The sequence below is a fragment of the Glycine soja genome, chromosome 11 (assembly GCF_004193775.1).
Source record: "Glycine soja cultivar W05 chromosome 11, ASM419377v2, whole genome shotgun sequence".
Lineage (NCBI taxonomy): Eukaryota > Viridiplantae > Streptophyta > Magnoliopsida > Fabales > Fabaceae > Glycine > Glycine soja.
In genome coordinates, this window is record NC_041012.1 from 11,497,702 (window position 1) to 11,506,553 (window position 8,852).

Below are 8,852 nucleotides of genomic sequence, written 5' to 3' on the forward strand. Positions count from 1 at the left end.
GACGAAATTAATCATTCGGTTCTGCATTGGCAGATAATGGTAACTATCATACAATCATTCCCTATATATTTGGCGGTTCAGATGAATCTTCGAGTATGTTGTTTTGCTAAATTATATTACATACGGTTGGAAATGAAATTGACCAATCGTGCTGTATTTGCAAGGATATGCTCTAGCCAGTGTGTGTATAAATAAAGTACAAAAATGTATATATAACTATTTTAAAAGAAGTCACATTAACAATGAATTTTTTAATACTGATAATCATAGAAATTATTTGCTTTAACTTCATGAGGTGGTTTATTCAAATTGAGAAATAGTCGGGTCATCACAGTGATTATGTCCATAATTCTATACTTCATGTCATGATCCCATTAAAATGTATCCAATAATGAATATGGTCTAAGAATCAAATTAGATAGATATTCTAACTAACGCACAAGCGGGATAAGACATCATAGCATTAGCATTAGTTAGTTATGCTTAAAGATATTTGGGGGGGGGGGGGGGGGGGGGGGGAGAGATGATTATGCATGGTTATATTAATTATATTTTTGGCATTGGTTGTGGATTGCAGTGATTATAATGCTAATGCGTGTAGAGTGACAGCAGAAAGGAAAACAAAGGGCATGCAGGAAAATAAGTGGGAGTTGAGTAAGACAAGTCAGTGACTGTGTTTCAGATTAGTATTATTGATCATGATCAGGAATAGGGACCACCAGCACCAAAATTGAAGGGCCAAACGAGACCCCAAAACAGGTAAAGCAAAAATTGACTGATGAATATAGAGTGAGCTAGTGAGTGGTGACAGTAGTACTTTGTTAGGTGTGAATGTATGAAATATGTATTTCGTTAATGATTTAATTTTGTCAAAAAAATTAGTTTATCATTTTAATAAAAAATTTCTTTTTAATTATATTTTTTTATTTATAAACTTTGATTATATGATGTTTTTTATTTTATTTTTTTTGTTTAAATTACATACATAGACTATACCATTTGAATTAAATAAAATTACTAATGATATTAAAACTCTTTCTATAAATATCTAGTATAATTACATAGTTAGAACTCAATAAAAATTTTAATTCAACTAAAACAACTCCACCTAAATTGATTCATGGGAGTTGTTTAAATCTAAATTACATACAAAGATAATTTTATTCGCTGAAAATAATAAAACTCTTATTACGAATATTTAAATAGTTAAGTAATTATATATTTAAAACTTAAATCTAAAACCTCTAATAAATTAATTGATTCACACGACGGATGATGATGTTACTTTAGTATATGTGTACATGTTAGTATGATCATTATGTATAATTGTATATATGAAGAAAAAAAAAGAATGTAAATAAGGGAAATGGGGAAACAGTGAGTGAGTGTGCACAAGAGAATGAATGCACCAAAAAGACGAAGGAAGGATGAAGATGAAAATGGAGATCCTCTGTCACTGTCATTAGTGTCCCCTTGCCTGTCCCCAACATCATTACAAGTCCACATCACCCGGACATTCAACAAACGACGACAATCCTTCCCTTCCATCAATTTCAATTTATAATATCTCCTTCCCTCTCGGTCCCACCTCATCATACATACACACATACCAAATCCTTGTTCTTCATTCCAACATTTTATTTTTTATTTCTTTTTTTACTAAAATTAAAAAACAAAAATGGGGTTGTAGATGGAAAATAGAATGATTATTTTTTTTAAGAAAAAACAACATGGGAGGACGCGAGTGGACGAGGTTTTGGTTTTTTTTTTTTTGTGTTCGGGCGATGAATTGGTTTTTTTTGTTGGGGGGTGCAGTGGATTATGGAGAGGGAGTGGTGGAAGTGTGGGGACCCTTGGTGAGGTGGGGTCCACTAATAGTTGCATCCACGCGAGAGGGGGACCCACTGGAGAGAATTGTGTGTTTATGTTTCTTTTTGTTTTTGTGTTTTTATTTTTCTTTGGGTTCGTATGAAACCGTTGCAGAACAGAATTGGGTTAGTAGGGAAGTGAATGAAGGCACTCGAATTTTCTTAATGCTTTCTCTGCGTGCAAGCCAACCTCATCCATCATCTTGTACGGCAAAACCCATCATTACTACATTACCCTTCTCTCTCTCTCTCTCTCTTGGGATTGCTTTATATATAACTACTCCTACGCCTGTGGTTTTCTATTACCTCACTTCTTTGCATGACTACTTCCTAAACTCTTCTCTTCTACACTTTGCTCTCTACCCTCTTTCTTTCTCTTTCTTTTTCCCTTCCCTCAAGTACTATCATACACAAACACAAGGTACTTCACATACCCACATACACACACATAAGCAAAAACTCTTACTTCCCTTTTTCAAGTTCTTAAACTCATCACTACTTAACTCAGGAGTGTGCATATTTTCGTTGTATGGATGGATCCTTCTAGTGGACAACACCAGGTAAATATTATTGCATATATTGTATCATGCATGCGTGGTGGTGGTGTATTTTGTATCAACGTGTCTTAATTATGTCTTTTTATTTTGTCTTTCATGGTTTTTTATTGCTTGGTTTTAGGTTTTAATTCTTCCTTAAGATGAATTTGGATGAGTGAAGAAGGAAATGGTCTTAATTCACACAGAATTATTGATTTTATATTATTTAAAATTTATATAGGATCTTCTGTCCATCCCTCGTTATTCTAAACCATATACTATCCTATTCATGGTGTTTTCTATGAATCTGATACTTATATATAGCTGGGGTAAGTAATTGATATGTCTCTCGAGCTAGAAAGTAAAGGCAAATCCCTTTGATTTAATTGGAAATCTAACTATATGTATATACACTTGATGTATGTATTGTAACTTTTTTTTAAAAAATTTAATTCTTAAAATACACTCAAATTGAGTTGAGGATTAATTGGTTAATGCTTGATTTTCATTTCACAAGTGATCAATTAGTTAATTTGGGTATGTTTTGCTTGTTGCAGCAAATGTCTAGCCAGTCATTGGAGAACATGTTGGCATGTTCAAAAGCCCACCAAGAGAGAAAACCAACGCCTCAGCCAGAACAAGCTCTAAAGTGCCCCAGATGTGACTCCACCAACACCAAATTCTGCTACTACAACAATTACAGCCTTTCCCAGCCAAGGTACTTCTGCAAGTCATGCAGGAGATATTGGACCAAAGGAGGTACACTTAGGAATGTCCCTGTGGGAGGAGGGTGCAGGAAGAACAAAAGGTCATCATCATCATCTTCAACATCAAAGAGAGTTCAAGATCAAGCATTCACACCAAATGTTAACCCTCTCACTGGCCTTCCTTCATTAATGTCTTATGACTCCAATGACCTCACTCTTGCATTGGCAAGGCTTCAAAAGCAGTCATGTGGGCAATTAGGGTATGATGATCATGATCTTTCAATGTTGGGGAACCACCACACAAGCACCCCATGTGGTGATAATATCCTTGGCATGCATCACCACTCATCATCCTCATCCACAAACCCAGGGTTCTTGGATGCCCTCAGAAGTGGGTTCCTTGGAACACAAAGTAATAATAATATGCATCAGAATATGTACTATGGATATGGGAATGGGGACATGGGGGAGGTGGACAATGGTGGTGGGGTTGGGGTTAGTAGTAGTGGAGAGATGATGATGATGATGATGCCTTATAATAATGATCAAGAAATGAGTATTGCATCCACACAGGCAGTGACAGTCACCACCATGAAGCAAGAGATTTGCAACGGAAGGGAACAAAAGGTGTTGTGGGGTTTTCCATGGCAACTCAATGGAGACACAAACATGGGTGAACTTGACTCAGGAAGAGCTAGTAATTGGAATGGCATCAATTCATCATGGCATGGACTTCTCAACAGTCCCCTAATGTAGACAACAACCACAGGGCCTCTACTACTGATAATTTTATTTCCTTAATTTCTCATGTTTTGTTTTACTAAAAATGTTATTAGTCTAATTAGGATTTTCAATATCCTTTTGAGTGCTGGGTTAATTAATTACAGGGGTTTGGTTGATTCCCTTGAATCATCTCTTTTCTTTCTTTCTTGTTTTTTTTTCTTCTCTTTTTGCCCCTTAAATTGTCAAATTTTTTGTACTACTACTGTCTTTTAATTGGTGAATAGACTAATGAAATTTCAGAAAGGTTGTTTGCTAACCAAGTCAATGAAGTTGGAGAGAAGTAGATATAGAGCATCAAAATCATCATTTCCTTATTTGGCAGATGAGAGAGAGAGAGGGAAAGAGAGTGATGTTTCATGGTTTAATGCAGCCTGATCGAGCCTGAACAGTTAGAATCAATTTTGCAGAGCTTTGGATTTATAATTAATGTGATGGTTTCAAGATATTCTTCAACGATTGCATCTTATTCTCACCAGGTAGATTCTTAGAACATGTTTTTGTACTGACTACTGACTACTATACATTACTGAAATGCATTATTAAATTAAACTAAAGTACTTACAATGTACCATTATATCATATGATATGATAGTGGAGCTGAACCAGGTGACTAATTAGAATTTTAGAAATAGATCGAAATTTCAGTGAAGCATGAGCGCCAACTTCGGGAAGGATATTGTCCCTCTCTGTAGCACTTGGTAGACCAAATCCAACTTAGGATTTGGGCGTGAGGAAAACGTCAGTAATAAGTTTGAAAATAATTTGAATTTGCCTCAGTAACCAATGACAATGAGCTACATTACTACATCATGGTTTGAATTTTTTAAGAGGGACGTGGATTCTGGGGCATAAAAAATTCAATGGAGTCAGAGGGAGAATCTGACTTGTTTTGCTGTCACTCTTAGAGAATTCGTTCTTTGGGTATGAAAACATGAATATATATATATATATGCAGCTGTATAGCATAATTGAAGTGTTTTTCCTCCTAGCTTAATTGTATGAGATTATTGTTTTGTCCTTAATTAAGGGTAGAGAGATTGGTGGGAAGAGATGGGTCAATGGTTGATATTTAATTAGATGATTATGATGTGACAAATTATTATAGGACTAAAGGGACTATATTTTAAATTTTATCAGCAACGAACAATATTTTAAATTGACCGTCACATTCACCTCAAAGAGCAACAAGTACTGGGCCTACTTTGGTTGGCGATTCAAATGAGAACGAGGTGGAGCAAGTACAGCTGGTCAAAGTCTCCAACTAGCACTATCTCTTGTTTATCTGACAAGCACATGGCACAAACATGATAGTATATTATTCCATGTATGTGCTTTACTTTTAGTTTCTTAATCAGTTGTTCACAAGGGTTTACAATTTAAATAATGCTTTACTTTACCCATGTGTGCTTTTAAAGGAATTGGATGTGTATATAGGAGTAAGAAGTGTTAGGGAACAAAAGAAAATGCTTGGCTTTGTTCCTTTGAATTACTACAAAACATTTCAGAATTCATCTAACCCTAAATAATTACTATATTTTAAATTTCTTGGAAAATCAAGTTTAAGATTTTCAACATACTCAACCAAGCCAAAAATAACACAGAAAATGAAGCAGTGGTTTAAACCAAAAACGCTTTTCATGTTAAATTTACAATAAGTTAAAGCAAATAATTTACCATCCCAAAAATAAGTTCGAATATTTGGAACCTTATGGGCCCAAAGACATGTCACTTGTCTTGACAAATGAATTACGGCGACGAGACAAATGTGCCACTTGTTCAGACTTGAGAGTCACTCATCAGATCAACACATGCATAGATACATAAGTTCTTCCAATTAAGTTCAATAACATGATAAGTACCCTTTTAAAACGAGACAAACGACAGAGAGAATCCTCAAAGAGATGACTAATAAGATATTTTGTCTTCAAAATTCTACAATGTATGATAAATCATTAAATAATTAAAATTTAGAATGAGAAGTTCCTGTAGAACCTGAGTTTCACGGGTTACACTAAAAGAGGTACTAATTTCATGATCTCAACTTATGTGTACAAGCATTATCGGCTTATATATCTCACAAGGCAATTGTGAGTGATTGGATGTAAAGAAAGAAATTTAAAACATATAATAAAAGATTAATCATAATGGGAATATCTAATATCTTTGAAGAACTTTGTCTACTTATTCATTTTAATTTGCAGGAAGGCAAAGCGCCCACTAAACAGCAATGAAACGAATGGATGAGAGTGAGACACTAATTAGGTCATGGAGAATAAAATCTATACAACTGATTGCAAATACATCTTCATATACAAACTAAGAAATATCCACAAAACTTCAAATGAAGTAAAGAAACAACTCAAGGGGTTGATCAAGTGAAATACGACAAGATCTCATATTTGACATGTCACGAGTTTGAATCCCCACTTCTCTCTTTGGTGTGAGGTCAATGTAAATACCTTTGTGCGCTTTGAGTCCAGACATTTCTTCTACCTTAAATTGGAGTACCATCCCGTCCTAAATTTTCTCAATAAAAAATAAAGTAAAGGAACATCATAAGATTTTGTTTCACACCCGAAGTCAACAATCCTATAATTTTCACTATTAGATTAACCCTTTGGTTCTGTAACCTGTCAAGGTTGTTAGTGAAGTTTTATATTTTTTCTGCACAGTAGAAATAATCAGGTAAAGAAAATGCCTTCACGTGCAGCACTATAAACGCAATTGCTAGATTTTACATTCTTTAATGCCAAGTTCCAGCCGCAGCTGATTGAAGAAAGAGCAATCTCGTGGAAAAACTAGTATAGAAGCCAATACTCTCTCCATAAGAATCAATAAACCAACAAATAAGCATGATTTTTAACAAGTTCACAGATAAGTTTGAAATGTGTAAGGTTCCAGTTCCATGAAGAGAAAAGAACCATGTTCTACTTCTCCCAAATTCTACTACAATTGAAAACCATAAAAACCAATAATTCAAGACCGAGGCTTCTCCTTCTTCTCTTTGAAGAGGGCGAGAAGAGACACCCCAGATACCTTCACAACCTTAAATCGAACTCCGGGATATCTCCAACTGCATGCCCTTTTCGGCCAAAACCAGCAATAAGCACTTCATCCTGCACGAGTCATAACAATCATCAATTTTTAATTGGAAAGGAAAAAGAGAAACAAAATTCACCCCAACACCTCCCCTTCCCTTTTTTTTAGCAAAACTTATGTTTTCTTCAGTATAGTTCAAGCAACCATCATTTGGCACAAAAGCTGCAATCTTTCCATTTTTTATTAATTGTACTCGAGCACATTTTCTAATGGCAGAGTTTGGCTGTTTAGCCTCAATCCCGCTGGAAAAGATGTCAATTTAGACAAATCTTACGTTAAAGCATATGGAAAATTTCCAAGTACAAATGGTAAACATGCCATCCAAAGAAAAGTATATATTAAGCTAACATTTTTTCAAGAACAATGCCTTTTGCATGAGATGATCCAGCGAACGGCTTTTTCCATTCATTTCCAAGATGTGATTTCTTGTATGATTTGTCAGCCCACCTCTGCCTTCTTCGGTGGGAGCAGCTCCCATGCCATGTGTTTTCCTGACATAGGATACATAGCTATTAACTATTATTAGTTCACCCTACCATAATGGACCCTGTAGTTGAATACAGAAGACTGGATAGTAAACAGTGACTCAACTGGTAAAAGCAATCCACAAGAAAGGATGTACTGCATTGTTGTGTATTGAGAAAAACTCATAGCTCATCCCACGTCGCTAAAAATAAAATATCAAGTTAAGATATATAAGTGAGGGACAACCCTTATCTCTTGAGCTAAGATAATATCAGAGTATATCCAAGATTAATCCAAAGGATTATTCACCATTGTTACGTTATCCACCGGATAAAAATAAAATAAAATTAAAGTATATAAATAAGAGACAATTCTTAACCCTTAAACTTGAACTAGCTTTTGAAATTAAAGTTAGGTCTAAACTCACATTCTAATAATATAAGATTATGTGTTAATATTTTCTCTCAATTGTGAAATACTGAATAAAATAAGCTTTATTTGACATGAAACTCGTGCCATCAGTTATCACATTAGACGTATAAAGATGAAGAGCACCTCCTGCAGTTTCTATACAATGGTCATCATTTTAGAATAAAATGAAATTTTTAAAGGACATGATCCAGACATGAACATGGCTCCTGAAACATAAGAGTCCAATTGTTGCCGGTTCCATAACCCAAAGTTTGCAACTTACAATTGAACACTGAGCTAAATTATGCACAAAATTTGTTTTAGGCCCGCAAATTTATAACAAATAGTATATTTTGATTGCAGGGAGATCTTATCCTTTTGGCAATAGCATATTATGCATGCCCATGTGAAACATAATTTTCTTTAGAAGTTCCACAAGAAGATTGCCAAGTACAAAAAATACAAAGAACTAACACCAGCTTCCAATGGGGCCAACATATAGACAATAAGAAAAATACACAGAATGAACACAAATCAAATAAAATCAATGCATAATTATATTTTAAAAGAAACACTAATTTTTAAATTTCCTCTAATTCTGGCGGGGAGCTGAATACTATTCCAAAGTCTAAACACCCTTTTAATAATGATTCCTCTATGAAAATTGGAAAGAGCCAAGACATATAGCTTGGACTTTTAAGGGTGTTGAGGAATGGAACGAAGGAAATTGTACTACAAAATGTAATGATTATATGTTATGCTGAAACATAAATAGCAATTCAAAGTGAAAAAAACAAAATAGCGCAGCGAAATGAGACGGACGGAGTGGGTAAGTAAGAACCATCTACTTCACTACTCACAGTCACCTCGCCACACTCACTAAATTTAATAACGGCCCAAATGCATATGGGCTACGTGTGAAGCCTTCTTAAGACAAAAAAGTCATTTTTTCTTTCTATCTTTCTAGACAATGGAGTATTCCG

The 8,852-nt window shown here is 34.8% G+C and overlaps 1 protein-coding gene and 1 pseudogene across 1 annotated transcript; one reads left to right on the top strand and one right to left on the bottom strand.

Annotated features, from left to right (window-relative positions):
• The first annotated feature begins 1,992 nt into the window (after positions 1-1,992).
• On the top strand, positions 1,993-4,159 carry LOC114373487 (dof zinc finger protein DOF2.1-like). Its single transcript, XM_028330953.1, has 2 exons — positions 1,993-2,428; positions 2,962-4,159. Exons 1-2 carry the CDS (start codon positions 2,402-2,404, stop codon positions 3,865-3,867), a joined length of 933 nt encoding a protein of 310 aa, XP_028186754.1. The 5' UTR covers positions 1,993-2,401; the 3' UTR covers positions 3,868-4,159.
• Positions 4,160-6,733: 2,574 nt separating this feature from the next.
• Positions 6,734-7,651, bottom strand: LOC114377245 (annotated as a pseudogene).
• Between the last annotated feature and the right edge of the window lie 1,201 nt (positions 7,652-8,852).

Coding starts and splice junctions, on each gene's coding strand:
- LOC114373487 (XM_028330953.1), top strand. CDS start 2,402: ATGGATCCTTCTAGTGGACAACACCAG. Junction 2,429..2,961: donor CTTCTAGTGGACAACACCAG/GTAAATATTATT, acceptor TGCTTGTTGCAG/CAAATGTCTAGCCAGTCATT.